This window comes from Macaca nemestrina, chromosome 6 (genome assembly GCF_043159975.1).
Source record: "Macaca nemestrina isolate mMacNem1 chromosome 6, mMacNem.hap1, whole genome shotgun sequence".
NCBI classification, from domain to species: Eukaryota; Metazoa; Chordata; class Mammalia; order Primates; family Cercopithecidae; genus Macaca; species Macaca nemestrina.
The window spans coordinates 149,387,945-149,405,414 of NC_092130.1; the positions used below are offsets into that span (position 1 = coordinate 149,387,945).

Here is a 17,470-nt window from a genome sequence, read left to right on the forward strand (position 1 = left end):
TGTAGTTAAAAAAAAATCCTCAAACAGTTTGATTTTCTCGTCGCTTGTTTTTGAGCCAGTGACTTAGATGAAGTTTATGATCACCATGATCATCATTCAACTAATTTGTTGAGGGACTATTATATGAGCCAGGTGCTAGGGACGTTATATATTAGGTTGTTATATACCTAAGGTATATATACCTGAAGGTATATTACAAGTAATGGGAGAAACCGCAACTACTTTTGCACCAAACTAATGTATGATGCTTGCCCAGGTGAAAACCCAAAGACCACTAACATATGAAGGGAGTCTTTGATGAGTGGTTGAGCCTATGGACCCATCAGGAAAGACTCTCATTTTAGGAGAGATCACTGGGATAGGCTTGCCGGGGGTGCTTCCTAAACAGTAAGATCTCTGAGGAATTGAGAAATTGTAGAAATTATTGGCATGATTAACCATTAATACTTGAGATGCTGTAAAGCCAGTATTAAAAACATGAAGTCAGACCTAGTCAGTATGAAAGATTTATATTGGAAGTTTTGGTGTCAGGCTTAGGAATGTGTTGAAGTTAATTATTTTATAGTATTTATCTAAAGATATGCTTAAAGGAGGAAAAAAAAATCTGAGAACTCAGTATTATGAAAATATCCTACTGAGAAGTGTGCAAGTTACTCATACGACAAGGGAGACACCACACTACGTTTCATCCTCTGTAGGACTTGCTTTGAAAGATTGCTTAATGGCAAGAATATTGGAAAATTTATTAAAGTTTTCAAGCCATTATGGTCACACTAAATACTTTATTGCTACAGAACTTAAAAGAATTAATCTTCCAAGGAATACTTTTGTCATTAGTGAGAATGTTTTTTATTCTTACACAAAGATGGTATAATAAATGTTATAGGGTATGGCCAAAGTCTAGAATATATTTCATTTCCTGCTCCCCCAACCCCTGCCATAAATTTAGAGATACTATACATATTTTAAATCACTGTTTCCTCTGTTGGTACCATGGCATGGTGTTTAAAATCACAGAAACATGAATAATTCAGTAGCATTCTATTCCACAGTTCCCCTTCTAAAAATGTATCCTGCTGTTTTGTTGTACAAAATAATGAAAGTAATTCTTTGACCTAGCACATTGCTACTGTTGATGGGCATTTAATTAATTTTATATTAGGTTACATGTGAATAAAATATTTTCGATTTTCAAATTTTGAGAGCAAAGACCAACTTTCAAGAAGCTAGTGAAATTTTGACTATTAAATGACACTTAAAAAGTTTGAGGTTTTTTTTTTTTTTTGTGAGACAGTCTCACTCTGTTGCCCAGGCTGGAGTGCAATGGCGCAATCGCAGCTCACCACAACCTCAACCTCTGCCTCCTGGGTTCAAGTGCTTCTCCTGCCTCAGCCTCCTGAGTAGCTGGGACTACAGGTGTGCGCCACTATGCCTGACTAATTTTTGTATTTTTAGTAGAGACAGGGTTTCACTGTGTTGGCCAGGCTGGTCTTGAACTCCTGACCTCATGATCCACCTGCCTTGGCCTCCCAAAGGTTTGAGTGTTTTAAGTAATGTGGATGAATTCACCCAAGTTTATCCCCTTTGCCACCTCGTTGAATATTTGTCAGATGGCTGGCTGGTGTCACAGTTGCAGGTAGAGTGACCAGCTTGTCCCAGTTGCTGAGAGATTTCCTGATTTTAGCATTGAAATTCCTCTGTCCCAGAGAAACCAGGCAGCCCCCCAGACTCTAGTTGTTGGGCATTGTTGTGGGACAGAATGAAGATTATTGGCCTCTGTGTGAATCAGTTTTACAGCCTCAGCCTCCAAAGCAACTGAGCCACAGACTCTACGGTGTGCTAGTAAAAATTGAGTCTCTAATTGAGACTGTCCTGAGAGATGATTATAAGGAGGTTGCTGAAACCTATTCTCTGTGATTTTACCATCTTTTCATAAATTTAAGCTTTCAAGATGAAAGCCATTTCACAAATGATCCAGAAGGAATGAGCCATTCACTTCTTCCTTTATTAGACATGAAGAAAAAAATATGAGGCTCTCTGTTAAAATACACAAATGTCCTACATGGACATAATAAGAGAAGCTTAACTATTTGGCCTTTGCACCACTGTACTATCTAACTTAAAGATGTAGAATTAAAGGAATACATAAGATCCACTGAGAAAAAGTGGGGGAAAAACTTAAATAGAGGCATCTGTCTATGCATCCTGAAATGTGAAATGAAAGCAGAACAGGCTCTGCCTGTGATGTGGAATCCTTCCCCTGTGCCTTCGGAGAGGTTAAGGAAAAGTTATATCTGACTAGGTGTCCTTTTAAAAGTTTAATTTTTAAAGGTTTCTATGTGGACTGCAAAAAAGGACAAAATCATTGTTCATTATGCCAAATGGCATAGGCTCATTTACAGGGATGACATTGTAGTTTTTAGATAGTAGAGCTGCTGTAATTAAAGGGTTTTAAATGACCTTTTCCCTTTGGGGACAAGGCTTTCCTAGAAAAAAGTCCAATTTAGTCCTTCCCTACTTAGGTTAAAGTCAATACGTAAAGACTTCTTATGGGAATAAATGGCTTTGATTTTTCTCTCCAGAAACCAAGCTCTGTCCGTATCGATCAACTGGATCGTGAACAGTTCAACCCTGATGTGATTACTTTTCCGATTATCGTCCACTTTGGGATACGCCCTGCACAGTTGAGTTATGCAGGAGACCCACAGTAAGATATTTCTCAGTGTTTGTCTTAGCCAATTTCACCTTCTACTAACAGCTGAATTAGCAGAGAAATACCCTTTAGTGGATGTTTCCTTTTCAAAAATTAAGACCTGAAATGAGCCATGCTTCCAGTTTAGATTACCCAAATGAAACAATTTTGGTAGCTCCTGAAGAATTATTTTCTCCACATATTTGAGTGCAAGAAACTATTATTCAACAGAATATTTTTGGCAAACTTGATCAACATAAGTCCTTGTATGTTTTTAAACTTTAAGGAACTTTTTCTTTATTCATCCTTATAATAATAATAATTATTTTTTATTTTTTCAGTGCCCTCTAGAGGAAAGTAGCACATATTGGTTCCTAGCACTGCCGAATTTATGCAGAGTTCTCTTTTTGGGGGCATCTTAAGAGTTCAAGATCACATGCAAAGTCAAGGTTGTGTTGGAAGTAGGAGCCGTGACTTCTGACTCTTAGAATTGATGTAACTTTCCACATTTTGATTTTTCCAACTGGCATGTTAGTGTTGTCTGGGAGAAGATTCAGGATGTGTGGGAATGGAGATACTACCATTAGATTCTTTGGGACTGTTTGGATTTCCTACCTTGCTAAATACACAAACAGCTTCCTGCTTAATTTTTCTTTTTTAAAAAAAGGATTCATAGTGGGAGAAAAGGGCATGGGAGATTTTCAATTCATAAATACAGTTCTGGCTGACATATATTAGAAGAGGCTAAAGGGTTTTGTTCTTTTTTTTCCCCCTTTGGATAAAAGTATGAAGCAGTGAACCAGGCACTGTGTAAGTACTTCTTTCTTTCCTCCATTCTTTAAAAAAAAAAAAAAAAAAAAAAAGTTTTCAAAAAAGGAGAGGCCCAGCTAAGGCCAAGAAAGGAGCAGTTTTAATACGACAGAAAATCTTTGGAAAATCCCTTCTTGTTAGAAAAATGTTAGTAGAATGTGATGAGGCTCTCGTGGACTCTCAGATGGCAGGACTGTGAATTGATAAAGGACTGCATATTCGCTTCATTTCCAGGACGCTTTGACAGTATCCTTTACACTGGTCTAGGTTATAACTTATTTGGCTACAACAAATATGCTTATATTGTCATGGTAAATACAAATTGGTATACACCATTAGTCTTTTACCCTCTCCAGTAGAAAAATGGATATAGCTATGTAGCTTGGGTTTTGGCACAAATGGAGTTCTCTATTCTAATACTCTTCAACTCTTATATTTGGTATAAGTAGTTCAGCAACTGACAGGCTCCCTATTAAAGAAGGGGTCTGTCAATAAATATCAGAAAGTATATATTTAAATAAAATCTGTTATTTTCAAGAGGTAACAGTGAGAAACAGGATGATTCCATTGGTTGAGGTGTTTTTGTGTCTTTGGAATTCTTTCCAGAGATTCATTCATATAGTCACACCTCATTTCCAACCAAAATAAGTAATAATCAACTTAATCACCAGGTTCCAGTTGACTTTTGTCCATCCCGACTCTCAACCTCAAAGTCATAACCTTCCTTAGAATGACGGCTTTCTGCCATTAAGAATAATCAAAAGAATGTAATGTATGATTTGAAGAGGCCTCTTAAAATAACTGAGTTTGTTGCACTTTAGATTTACCTTCTGTTTACCTGAGATGTTTGCCTGTCCTTTTCCTTAGGTACCAAAAACTGTGGAAGAGTTATGTGAAACTTCGCCACCTCCTAGCAAATAGTCCCAAAGTCAAACAAACTGATAAACAGAAGCTGGCACAGAGGGAGGTCTGTATCAAACTCCATTCCTAGGTGATTAAGGATGATGTGGTTCAGGTGTATTTCACGATTGTTGTATCACACTGTACTTCTGGTACAAGATGGAAAAATATGTTTAAAAAAAAAAATCATGCTTTACCCTCCTCCCCACATTATTATACCAATTGATTTAAAGAAATCTTTTAGTATTTAAGGGAGCCTTTTTATCCCTGTATTAGTCTGTTTTGCATTCCTCTAAAGGAATACCTGAGACTCAGTAATTTATAAAGAAAAGAGGTTTATTTGGTGCACGTTTCTGTAGGCTATACAAGAAGTGTGGCACCAGCATCTGCTTGGCTTCTGGGTTGTCCTCAGGATGCTTTTAGTCATGGTAGAAGGTGGATGGGGAGCAGGCACATCATATGACAGAAGAGGGAGCAAGAGAGGGAGGAGGGAGGTCCCAGACTCTCTTTAACAAGCAGATCTCACATAACTCATTACCATGGGGAAGGCACCAAGCTATTCATGAGGGATCCACCCATGACGCAAAAACCTCCCACCAGGTCCCATCTCTCACATTGGGTATCATATTTCAATGTGAAATTTGGAGGTGCCAAAACATCCTATCTATATCAGCTCCTAAAATGCCAGTTTCTTAATGGATTATTACCATGGGGAATCAAACATATCTTTTATAGATATTAAAGCTTAAATTTGATGAATCAGCCTTTTATCTTTAATTTGGTTGCACATTATACAACATTGGGCCCTACTCAGATTTCTTGGTCTTAAAGTTGGAAAAGATTGTCTTCCATTGGTCTGCCAGTTTAGCATGGTAAACTTATTTTGTAAGGTTTCATATCCCAAATTCCATATTTCCTTACTAATGGGTAGTAGTATCCCTGTAATCCAGGATAACTTATGTTTTAGTTTTAATTACAAGAGAAAATGGTTTCAGTATCAACATAGATTTTTGTCTCAGAAGTTTTATTCTGCTGGGGTTGTGTAAGAGCAAAGCTTTGAAGGTGGAAAAAGTGTTTGAATTCTGGCATTGTCACTTACTGTGATTTAAGCCAGTCAGCCTGTTTATAAAGGAGGGAACTAAGGTTGAGAGGCTGACTGAAATGTTCCTCCGTTGGTGCACTCAACAAAAAAGGTAGTTCCACGAACTTCTGAAATACGCCGTTTAACGGGCCTCTTGTGGTATTTGACCTGTAAAAGGAACTTAATCAATAGTGGGGGTAGGGGGTGGTTCCTGTTGTTATGAATTCCTATGAGATTTTGATTCAATTACATGCATACAAATATACAATTATTTTTACAATTATTCGAAGGACCGTGAAAGGGAAGAGTTAGTTCCTGATCATGTCTCACAGATGACATTTTGGATCGTAGTCTTTTTTTATATAAAATATGCCCTTACAGCAAGGGTTTTTATAAGGGATTTGCAAGTTAGAAGGCAACTGTTAGAATTATGTGGGTTTCAGGTTAATTTGCTGATTGTGTGGCTGGGCGCGGTGGCTCATGCCTGTAATCCCAGCACTTTGGAAGGCCAAGGTGGGCAGATCACGAGGTCAGGAGATCGACACCATCCTGGCGAACACGGTGAAACCCCGTCTCTACTAAAAATACAAAAAATTAGCTGGGCGTGGTGGCGGGTGCCTGTAGTCCCAGCAACTCGGGAGGCTGAGGCAGGAGAATGGCGTGAACCTGGGAGGTGGAGGTTGCAGTGAGCTGAGATTGCGACACTGCACATCCAGCCTGGACGAGAGAGCCAGACTTTGTCTCAAAAAAAAAAGAATTTACTGATTGTCTTTCTTAGATGTAAATACTTAACATGATGCATGATAAAAATTTTACATGCTGATTTCAAATCCCAAACCACATTTTGCTTCCTTTATCAATGAAAGGGCATATTTTTTTCAAAAATACCAGAATGGTAGATTTGGTTTAGATTTTTTCTTATCTAGTTGCCAAGAAAGGCTGGGCTGCATTATACCCCAAGCTCTGAGCATTCTAGCCTCCATTTTAAAGAAAATACTGTAATTTTGTATGAAGAGGTTTGAGTATCTGAATGTAAGGGTAGTAGTAAATGAATCCAACTTATTTTCTAATGCTTGATGTTTGGCTTACTATTGCTATATAGCAGTTGTGTTACTCATAATGAATTGTTTTCTAGGAAGCACTCCAAAAAATACGGCAGAAGAACACAATGAGACGAGAAGTAACAGTGGAGCTAAGTAGCCAAGGATTCTGGAAAACTGGCATCCGTTCTGATGTCTGTCAGGTGGGGACACTTCTGAGGACACAGTTATGCCCATACTTTTCTTCCTTTAACACAAATCTAGTACTGAGGGTTTCTTAATTGAGAATGTTCTGTAGAAAATACTACCTTGAGGCTAAATGGAATACCAACTATAAATTGTTTTCTATTATTTGGATTTTGTTTTCATTGTCTGTTTTGACGCTGGTATGTGTGTGTATGTTGTGCTTGTAGGTATTGGGGCGGGGAGAAGCTTACTTAGTAGTGTTCAGTTCAGTCTCTTCTCTTTGGATGAAGGTAAGTCTGTCCTTCTCATGCATCTGCTCATGCATCTGCCTGTTTGCAGCACATGTATAGGTGCTTGTACAAAAGAGATAATCCAGCAGCCCCTACAAGCAGACTCCTGAAGTGTATGTTTTCTAGACCGATGACTCAAATTTATGTTGCAATTTATATTGCAGAGAACTGAAGGCATTAATGAACAGAATCAGTGTATACTTCATATTTGAACCAAATGATAATATATTTTCTTTGGGTGAACTCAATAGAATAACATTTCTGCTATATGTAACTGACTGACTAATAAGCATTTTTGTTTTTCCTATGGGTGGAATTTATATGTGATTAAAGATCCCCCAAACCAGCACATTCTGTTTTTTCACTTGATTCTTTTGTCACAATTGATATTGGATGAAGTCCATGAGAATTACAGTAAAGGAAATGAGTACACAGGCTACGGTCAGGTAATGCAGTTTGCTGTGTTCATCCTTTTGGAAGAATACTTCCAGGCTTCCATTTATTTGTTTCGATGGTAGCATGTGTTACAGTAAGTTCAAGCAGCTTACTCTTAGCTTCCTCTTAGTGTTCATTTCATCATAATGAATTTTTAAAAAAATCAGTTTGGCATTTAATTATTATATTGACTAGCAGAGTTTAAAAGTATTGCTACACAATTTACTAAGTGATATCCAAAGCTAACTATTTTTGCATTAAGATGAACTGCTATTGGTGTAATATTGCCAGATATTTTCAGGGTAATCATCTACAGTGGTAACCAGCTGTTTTCATCAGGTCCACAGTTATTTTACCAATTGACAAATATCTTATGACTGTCAGTACTTTTAGATGAATATTTTACTTCCATTGATTCTCTCTCAGGGCCGTTTGAAGCTGTATCACCCGGTTTTTCTATTTGTCAGTGTTTCCCCAAAACCAACGTAATGTCATCCTAAGGTAGACATCATCAGAACAGGGAGCAGAATCCTAGACAGTTTGCTCCACATTTGATGATCTCAGTGATAAATCAGAGTTGATTATCTAAGAGATCATAAAATTGTTGAGCATTAAGAACTAGATGGTACCTTCCAGACCTTCTAGTTAGTAGTTTTGAACTTGTGTTTTTGGTTAACTTCAAAGTATTTTTTTCATACAAAACCCTTTTAGAGCCATTATTTGTAAAAAGATAAAGAGTAACTGCCTGATTGACTAGTGGGAGATGGGAGTGGAGAGAGTATCCTGTTTTACTTGATTTCTCCCCCACCTCCTGTAGCAGTCCCTAAGGCCACTGAATACAGTATCTTTTTCTTTTTCTGAAGCTTTGAGCCTTTTTTTTTTTTTTGTAAAGCAAACAAGAGTGCTGAATTATCTGTTGCAGTACAGTTTTGTATTCTTCAGCTATATCACAAATGTCTTCCTCTACCCTCAGCTAGATGAGAAGCAGCTGGAGGCGTAAGTGATCTTGTCTCTTGCTGTGTGATATGCTATATTCTGTTTTGAGGTTGGTAGGTAAAAGGACTCAGTCAGTTTCCTTGCCTAACTGGTGGAAGAAAAGGGATCCTGATTAAACCCCTGCGAAGGTGAATGCTTTATGATCTAATAATCATTCCTCCCTCTGTAGAACTCTCACTCTTCCAGAGAGAACTGCCATCTGTTTAGAAGCCATGCTTCCATTCTCTGGTCCTCCGAATGGAAGTCTTTTTCAGATTTTGATAAAATTACCCTCATATGTAAATGACTTGATTAAAAAAATGTGAATTGTTGCCTATAAGTTCATATACTGAATGCAGAAGGAATTGCTTTATGGTTTGAAAAGAAATATGTCTGCATATAAATAAATGAAAATGAGCCAGCAGGCTACCTGAGAAGTCCATAGAAGTGGAAGAGAAAGAAATCTTACACAGTGGCAACACGGGGGCTGAGAGTGAACTATTAAAACCAAAAATCCTTGTGCTTTGGTGAAATAGTTCCTTACACACCAAAATCAAATTATCCTGAAGGCATTCTGTAGCTCTCAAGGTGAGATGAACAGTTGAAGTATCTGTTTGTTTTGACATATTAAATATTATTTCACCATCAATGAATATTCTTGGGGTTGTGAAAGTAAATTGTTACCTGCATTGGGCTTACAACATCAACATATGGAAATTTGGAGGTGTTCATCAACTCATTCATGATACGGGAGCAACCTAGTTCAAACTTTAAATACCAAAAAAACCCAAAAAAACAAAAAAACCCTACAGTAAGGTTTAGGGGAAGATACCAAAAGTAAACTAGTGTAGTTGACTTTTGGCTCAAAATAAGCATTTTTGCAATGAATATTTTCATTACATTTATTTACACCTTTCCTTGTTCTGTAATTGTTTTGAAGTGGTAACTCTTTTTATGAATATGGGAATTAATAAAGCACTGACTCTGCAAGCCATGGGCTCCATGGTGAAGCCTTCAGTGCTAGTAATTTGAAACTCTCTTGACTCTTCTCACTGAGCTTTCTCTTAGTCGGTCCTATTGCATATTAACGGTCAGAAAGTCTTCCTTTCTACTGATACATCTTACAGAAAACCTTTGACAAGTAGAGAACCTCTGGGTACATTTTAACTAAGAGTTTTTGCCACAGATGATACGTTAGCTCTTCCTGGAATTTTTATGTTTTAAAATTCTCAGGTATTTTATATGCATCACACAAAGGTTCTGAACAGTTGCCCTTAAATTATTGATGTTTGCCATACATTTTGTTTGAATTTTTTTAACCTTGAAATTCCTTCAGTGAACAATGAAGGCAGCAAAGCCATTCCCCCTAGTTTTCTTGTAAAGAAATCAGACAAAATGTTTTATCATGTAGCATTAATGACCAAACATCTGAATATATTTTAGAATCCATTTTAGTCATATTTTTAGGATAGGGTCTTTTTGCATCCTTAATAAATGTTTAGTCCAGTGCAGGTTTGTCTAGTCACAAGTCATATATGTTAACATTTTTTATTGTTTATTTGGCCTTTGTTCTTAATGTAAAGATTTTGATGATGTTTAATAAAACCTGTGATTTTTTGAGAAAGGGACCAAGAGTGTTTTTGTTGTTTTTTTACAAGTGGAATTGGCTGTGGCTTACAATGATATTTAATTTCTTATATTAGAATAAATGTTTTCTTTTGGTGTGTTTTCCTCACATAAGCTGGTGGCATATCATAATGCTGTTTAACATCTCCAAAATAAAAGCATTTAGTATTTTTGGTAATAAAGAATAAAAATCTAATTGACTGGGAAATAGCAGTTAAGTGAATTTATACATCGAATACTTTGAATAATTTTATGATTATTCAAAGTCTTTGAACAGATAGGCTCATACTTAATTTTTAGAAGAAAGGATTTATCTAAAATCCTTGGTAGTTTTTCTCTGTATTCAGTAGTTCATTGATATAGAACCTACTGTTTTTTAGTAATAATTGCTAGTAGGTTGCTAGTAAAAGCCTTGAGATGCTATCTGGTGGCTGCAGGAGATGGAAACCATTGTGATAAATCTGAGATGGAGTGACCTCAGTACCAGCATCTCCCTCTGGAAGTACATTTCCCCAACCAGAGAAGTTACCAAGGATTGTTAGGAGATTAGAAAATTCTATCTGGTGCCCCAGCCAGTGTTAAGAGGATTGAAAACCTAGGAGTAGGTGCTATAACTTGTAATTAAATGTGAACCGAATATGGACCTGTCACTATGTTTGTAGATAAATCGTTGAATAATTTTTTCTGTGTTGCTGCTTGTTAGAGTGAATTCTGGGTAATGTGGAAGAAAAAGGAATCAAAACCTGAATCTGAGTCTAAAAAATTCAGCATAATGACTCAGAAGAGGAAGAAAAGCAACATGCTGCAATAGGACCTGCATTTTTTAAGAAAAGGGTTTCACACACTGAGGTTAAATTGGTATCTTCTGTAGAGGGAGGCGCCTGGACCCTGTTCTATACTGAGAAGGTGGTCCATGGAAATCAGTAAACTAACTCGGAAGACATGAAAAAAGGAGCAAAGAATTTACACCATCACAGTCACATCACCAGTAGGAGACTCATGCCAAATGCGGGGACACTGTAACTTCTTAAGGAAAAGAAAGGAAGCACAGGTGCCTGGAGAACTGTTGGCCTTTGAGGAAAGCTGAGTCGTGGTGGTTGGTATTTGTATTGAGTGGACAGAGAGCTGTCTTTGGACTAATTAATGAATGTGCTGTTTTCCTAGAGTGGCCATCTGGAATGGGGTGGAAGGCTGCCATGCATTATCAAACTATCTGATTCTCTTGCTCAATGATTTGTCAAGGAATGACTCAACAGTGAAAAGTAACATCTCTAGGGATTCACAGACTTTGGACAGCAAGTTGAAGGATGTATTTTCTAAATTAGATCTTGTAGCAGAGGGAAGGAGGAATGTCTGAGGGCAATGGCTTCATAGTTATTGTTAACAAAGGAATTTTGATTTTTAGTCTGTATGAGATACTTGATTTTTTAATTGGAGCATAGTGCTGCTTGTGAAGAAAGGAAAGATTTGTTTAAAGACTAACTGACCTGATAGAGAATTTTTTTTTTTAAGAGATGGGAGTCTTGCTGTGTTGCCCCGGCTAGAATGCAGTGGCTATTCACAGGTGCAATAGTAGTGCACTCTGGCCTTGTTGCCTTGGACTCCTGGGCTCAAGCCTCCTATAGCGGGAACTACAGGTGCATGTCACCTCGTCTGGCTAGTATTATATTTTATTAGGAGTAATTTAAAACATACAAGATGAAAGAGAAAAGTATAATGAACTCCGTAAACTATCACTTAGCTTTGACTGTTATCAAAAGCATTTCTGTAATATCATCAAATACCTAGTCAATGTTTACATTTTTCTCGTCTATTAAATTTATTTTAGTCCGTTTAAATTTGGGTCCATGTGAGATCTATACATTGTGATTAGTTGATGTTGTTTAAATCTCTTTAATCTGTAGGTTCTCATTCCATTTCTCCTTTTTTTCCCTTGCAAACATCTGTTGCTGAAGAAATTGGGTTATGTGTCCTATAGAGTTCCTACAGTGTAGTCTGAGTTTTGCTGATTGCAACTTTCTGGTGTCATTTACCAGGTACTTCTGCCCCTTGTGTTTCCTATAAATTGGTAGTTGGATCTAAAACTGCACTGTCCAGTACCATTGGTTGCGTGTGGCTATTTAAATTTAAATAAATTAAATGAAATTAAAAATTCTGCCTCTCAGTTACTCTCACCACACTTTGAGTGCTCAGTAGACATATGTGGCTACTGCCCATTACAACAGCACAGATAATAGGATATTTCCATCATCATAGAGTGCTCTGTTGAATAGCACTGACCAAATTTAAGTTCAGTTTTTTTGCAAGATATTTTCACAGGTAGTGGTGAGGACTCTCTTTATTTGTATGTGACATTATCAGTCATCGATGGATCGTTTACTTAGACCCAGTAATTAATTAAGGTCTGCCAAAATGATATTCTAATTCTGTCTTTCTTCATTTATTACTTAAAATACTTTTAAAAAAGGATCTTTTCCTCATCAACTATTTGATTACCCTGAGATACAGATCCTGTGGGACAGCACCAAAAATTACTCGTTTGATTTATTCCATAAAGCACAACTAGTAGTCCCAGATTAACAATTTAACAGCACCACCACCAATATGGTGATGCAAAATAGTTGCTTGTTTGGGAGGACAGATGGTCTTTGACTTACAATGGGGTTACATCCCAGTAAACCTGGAGTAAGTTGAAAATATCATAAGTTGAATTTTCAGTTTATGATTGGTTTATTGGGACATAGCCTATCATAAGTCGAGGAGCATACTGAATTAATATTGCTTACATGTCATTGTAAAGTCAAAAATTTTTAAGTCTTACCATTGTAAGTTGGGGACTGACTGTTCTTTTTTGTCTTTGATTATCTATAGCTGTATCTCACTGGAGATTTACACTCAGTTTTCTGTATCTCGTGGTTATGCCACAAACTGGATACACAGAATTCATTTGTTTCATTTTACTTTTGATTTTAAGGGTTCCATTGACTGACCAATTGATTGAGTCAGGGTCTTGCTGTGTCACCTAGGCTGGAGTACAGTGGCACTGCGATCATGGCTCACTACAGCCTTGAACTTCTAGGCTCAACACATCCTCCCACCTTAGCCTCCCTAGTAGCTGGGACCACAGGTGTGTGCCAACCATGCCTGGCTAATTTTCCTATTTTTTGTAGAGACGGGGTCTTGCTTTGTTGCCCAGGCTGGTCTCAAACTCCTAGGTTCAAGTGATCCTCTTGCCTCAGCCTCCCAAAGTGCTGCAATTACAGTCATGAGCCACAGTGCCTGGCCTAGATTCCTTTTAAAAATTAAAGATTGTTTTATAATTATGTAAAATGTTCACATGACTCTGCAGTCAGATTTACAGAGTCAAGTGTATTTTTTTTTTTAAGTCGTAACTGCTATCTCTGTTCCTTGTATCATTTTCTTGCCACCCACCCCCGATAGGTAACTGTCTTTTAAAAATGGCTTGTGGCCGGGCACGGTGGCTCACGCCTGTAATCCCAACACTTTGGGAGGCCGAGGCGGGTGGATCACGAGGTCAGGAGATAGAGACCATCCTGGCTAACACAGTGAAACCCTGTCTCTACTAAAAATACAAAAAAAAAAAAAAAAAATTAGCCGGGTGTGGTGGCGGGAGCCTGTAGTCCCAGCTACTCGAGAGGCTGAGGCAGGAGAATGGTGTGAACCTGGGAGGCAGAGGTTGCAGTGAGCCGAGATTGTGCCACTGCACTCCAGCCTGGGCGACAGACCAAGACTCCGTCTCAAAAAAAAAAAAAAAAAATGACTTGATCTGGCTGCACATGCGGTGGCTCACTCCTGTAATCCCAGCATTTTGGGAGGCGGAGGCAGGCAGATCACCTGAGGTCAGGAGTTTGAGACCAGCTTGGCCAACATGGTGAAACCCTATCTCTACTGAAAATACAAAAAATTAGCCAGGAGTGGTGGTGTGTGCCTATGGTCCCAGCTACCTGGGAGACTGAGGCAGGAAAATAGCTTGAACCCAGGAGACAGAGGTTGCAATGGGGCAAGATCACGCCACTGCACTCCAGCCTGGGAAACAGAGTGAGACTCCATCAAAAAAAAAAAAAAGGCTTAATTTTTTATTTTTATATAAGCAAATATATATGTATTTTTGTTTGTTTTCCTCTTTCTTGTATGAATGGTGGTATCTTAAACACACTTTTCTCTACTGAGATTTTGTTCACTTAACAATGTGTCTGGACCAGGTGTGATGGCTCAGACCATAAATTCCAGTGCTTCCTCCAGTGCAGGAGGATTGCAAACTTAGCCAGGTGTGGTGGTGCACACCTGTTGTCCTAGCCACTCAGGAGGCTGATGTGGAAGGATCACTTGAGCCCAGGAGTTTGGAGCTGCAGTGAGCTATGATTGTACCACTGTACTCCAGTATGGGTGACAGAGTGAAACCCCATCTCTAAAAAACAAAACAAAACGACAGTAACAACAACAACAATAACAACAAACCATGTGTCTGGAGGTCACTCCATAGCAATGTATAGAGCTTATTGATATGTTCGGCTTTCTGTCTGTAAAACTGTTTTATGTTAGTGGGTACTATGAAATCCATTATATTGGCTTTGTTTTTTTCCTTTTTATATCCTTTGTATTCAGGAAGACTTGTATTTTTATTCTAATGGTTACCTTTATACTGACAGCTTTATAGTATAATTACATTTCTCCCTTACCTCTCTTTCTTTCTGTGTGTATGTGTATATGTGTGTGTGTGTGTATCTTGTTGTCTTTTAGTAAAAGTAGCTTCTCTCTGCTTCTTCCCATAATCCTCTCTCTCACCTGGCATCTAATTTGAAGTGATATCCTTTTGTTGCAAGTTAATAAGGCAGGCAGCAACCTCATCCTACTCTTTATATATTTCTTATTCTCCCTTGTTTTCTGATGGTTGTACTAATCAGTGTTAGAATGTTTAATTATTTCTTATATCGACTCCTTTGTGATTATCTACCAATAAAAATATATTTGCAAGTAATCATCAGATCATATGTCATTGTCAATCTCCCACCTCCCCTTTCTCATTTGTCTGAAGCTCATTTTCTAAACCATTCCTCAAGAAGGCCTTATAGAAACAGTGGTCCTTGAGTTTCTGCATGTTCCTCACAGTTTGACTGTGGTCTTTATTTTAACGGTCAGTTTGGCTGGATATAAAATCTGTGGATCACATTTTCTTTCTTTAATATTTTAAATACATTCTTATTGTTTTCTGGCATGAAACATAGCTGTCAAAAGTGTGGTAACAATATGGTCAGGTATAGGTACTCACGACTGTAATCCCAGCACTTTGGGAGGCCAAGGCAAGTGCATAACCTGAGCTCAGGAGTTTGAGACCAGCCTGGGCAACATGGCGAAACCCCAGCTCTACAAAAAATTAGCTGGGTGTGGCGGTGCACACCTGTGGTCTCAGCTACTTGGGAGGCTGAGGTGGGAGGATCACTTGAGCCTAGGAGATGGAGGTTGCAGTGAGCCGAGATCATGCCACTGTACTCCAAACTGGGTAACAGAGTGAGAACCCATCTCAAAAAAAAAAAAAAAAAAAAAGTGTGATAACAATATGAGTTTAAGTGAGTTGGTCCTTTTGTCTGAGTGCCCAAAGGATTTTTTCTTTTTCTTTAGAAACCAATAGTTTGCTAGAATATGTCTCAGCTCTTTTCAGTTAATTTTTTCAGGTATGCTGTATATACTTTCAGTATATACTTTCAAGTTGTCTTTTATCTCAGGAAAGTTTTCTTTTTCTTGTATTACACATTTCATTATTTTCTTTTATTTTGATTTTTAAAGTACTCCACTATATGCATCTTATATTTTCTTTGCTTCTCTTCTGGATCTATCATGTTCTCTTGAATTCTTCATTCAAGAAGTAGTAATTACTTCTTGCATCTTATATCTTCTTATAAGATATTGTGTCATATCTGTTTTGCTTCTCTTCTGGATCCATCATTTTCTCTTGAATTCTTCGTTTCTATTTTTCAAAAGCACTATTCATTGGGTTAATCTGATTTTGTGTTCCTTCTTCTTTAGTCTTGAAGTGGTTATCTCCTTTTATGTTTCTTTTTCCTGAGTTTTGTCACTTCTTTTCAAATCTTCCTTTCCTCTAATCTCATTTCCGAATTTATGTAATATTTATTTGTAATTTGTGTTAATCCTCCTATGGTTTTATTTCTTTGCTTAGAAGGTTATTGGTATGTTTCTCTGGAATTTTTTCTTTTCTTTTTTTTTTTTAAGACAGAGTCTCGTGATCTCGGCTCACTGCAAGCTCCTCCTCCCGGGTTTATGCCATTCTTCTGTCTCAGCCTCCCGAGTCGCTGGGACTACAGGTGCCCGCCACCAAGATAATTTTTTGTATTTTTAATAGAGACGGGGTCTCACCGTGTTAGCCAGGATGATCTCGATCTCTTGACTTCGTGATCCACCCACCTCGGCCTCCCAAAGTGCTGGGATTACAGGCGTGACCCACCGCATCCAGCCTCTGGAATGTTTTTATTATCAGCAAGGATGTTATTCTACTCCTCTTCTTAGAAACATCTTTGAATGGGATTTGATCATGATTCTTTTCTGTTGCTCTTTAAGAAACTTAAAAATTAAGTAAACTAAATGAAATATTTTCCTGTACTTTTAGAAAGGGGGTATAAGCCAGGATAGTTTTTCATGGTTCTGGAGCTCCTCCTCCTGTTGTTTTTGCAGTGATAAAAGAAATAATATGGCTTCACACTAAGATCTGCCCCCTCCGCTTCTCTCCTCTGCTTTTGTCTGGACCTTCTCTCTTTTGCCTTTCATTATCCCTCTCTAGCGAAATGTGGCTTGCACTCCCAGCACTTTCTCCTCATTGTGGGCCTTTTACCTTGTAGGGAGCTTCACCTTTTGTTTTTTTGTTTTGAGTGTTTGTAGGTCCCAGGTGTCTTCAGCACAGTTAGACTGTCCTCCCGTATTCACTTAATGAATTAGATTCGGCAGAGCTCTCTCCAGTTTGGGTTATTTCCGGTGAACATGTGTTGTTAATTTTGAGTTTCTTCCATTATCAGGGCCTGTCTCTTCTCTCACACAGATGCTGAGACGTAGCTCTTTCTCCTCATCCACTCTTAGTTAGGGACTCAAGGGGGTACCTTGTCATTTAGTTTTTATGTAGATAATGTTCATTGGTCTTTCATTTTGCTAGTCTAGTTGCTCTATTTTTATGGGAGAATTTGAGTTTCTTTTTTTTTTTTTTTTAATTAAAGCGGTTGGCAGACATAAAGATGCCAGACATAAAGATGATTGTATTTTAATATTGCAAAGACTGATACTTTTAAAAACTGAGCTAGAAATTTAAAGTCTTGTAGGTAACACTGAGACTTGATGTCTGGGATTCAAGATGGAGATGGGTCATCTTTACCCTTCCATGGTACTCACAAAAGGTTTATTTGGAAGGAGA

The 17,470-nt window shown here is 37.9% G+C and overlaps 1 protein-coding gene across 6 annotated transcripts in view; it reads left to right on the forward strand.

The window, feature by feature from the left end:
* The window catches only part of LOC105473010 (drosha ribonuclease III), a 137,914-nt gene that overhangs the window by 64,583 nt on the left and 55,861 nt on the right, over positions 1-17,470 (forward strand). For 5 of the 6 annotated variants that reach the window (XM_011726567.2, XM_011726571.3, XM_011726570.3 and 2 more), the window contains 3 exons: positions 2,583-2,707; positions 4,370-4,469; positions 6,619-6,726. In XM_011726567.2, the coding sequence (XP_011724869.2) occupies positions 2,583-2,707; positions 4,370-4,469; positions 6,619-6,726 (333 nt within the window). The remainder of the gene's footprint in view (positions 1-2,582; positions 2,708-4,369; positions 4,470-6,618; positions 6,727-17,470) is intronic. The other variant, XM_011726569.2, reaches the window with a different exon arrangement.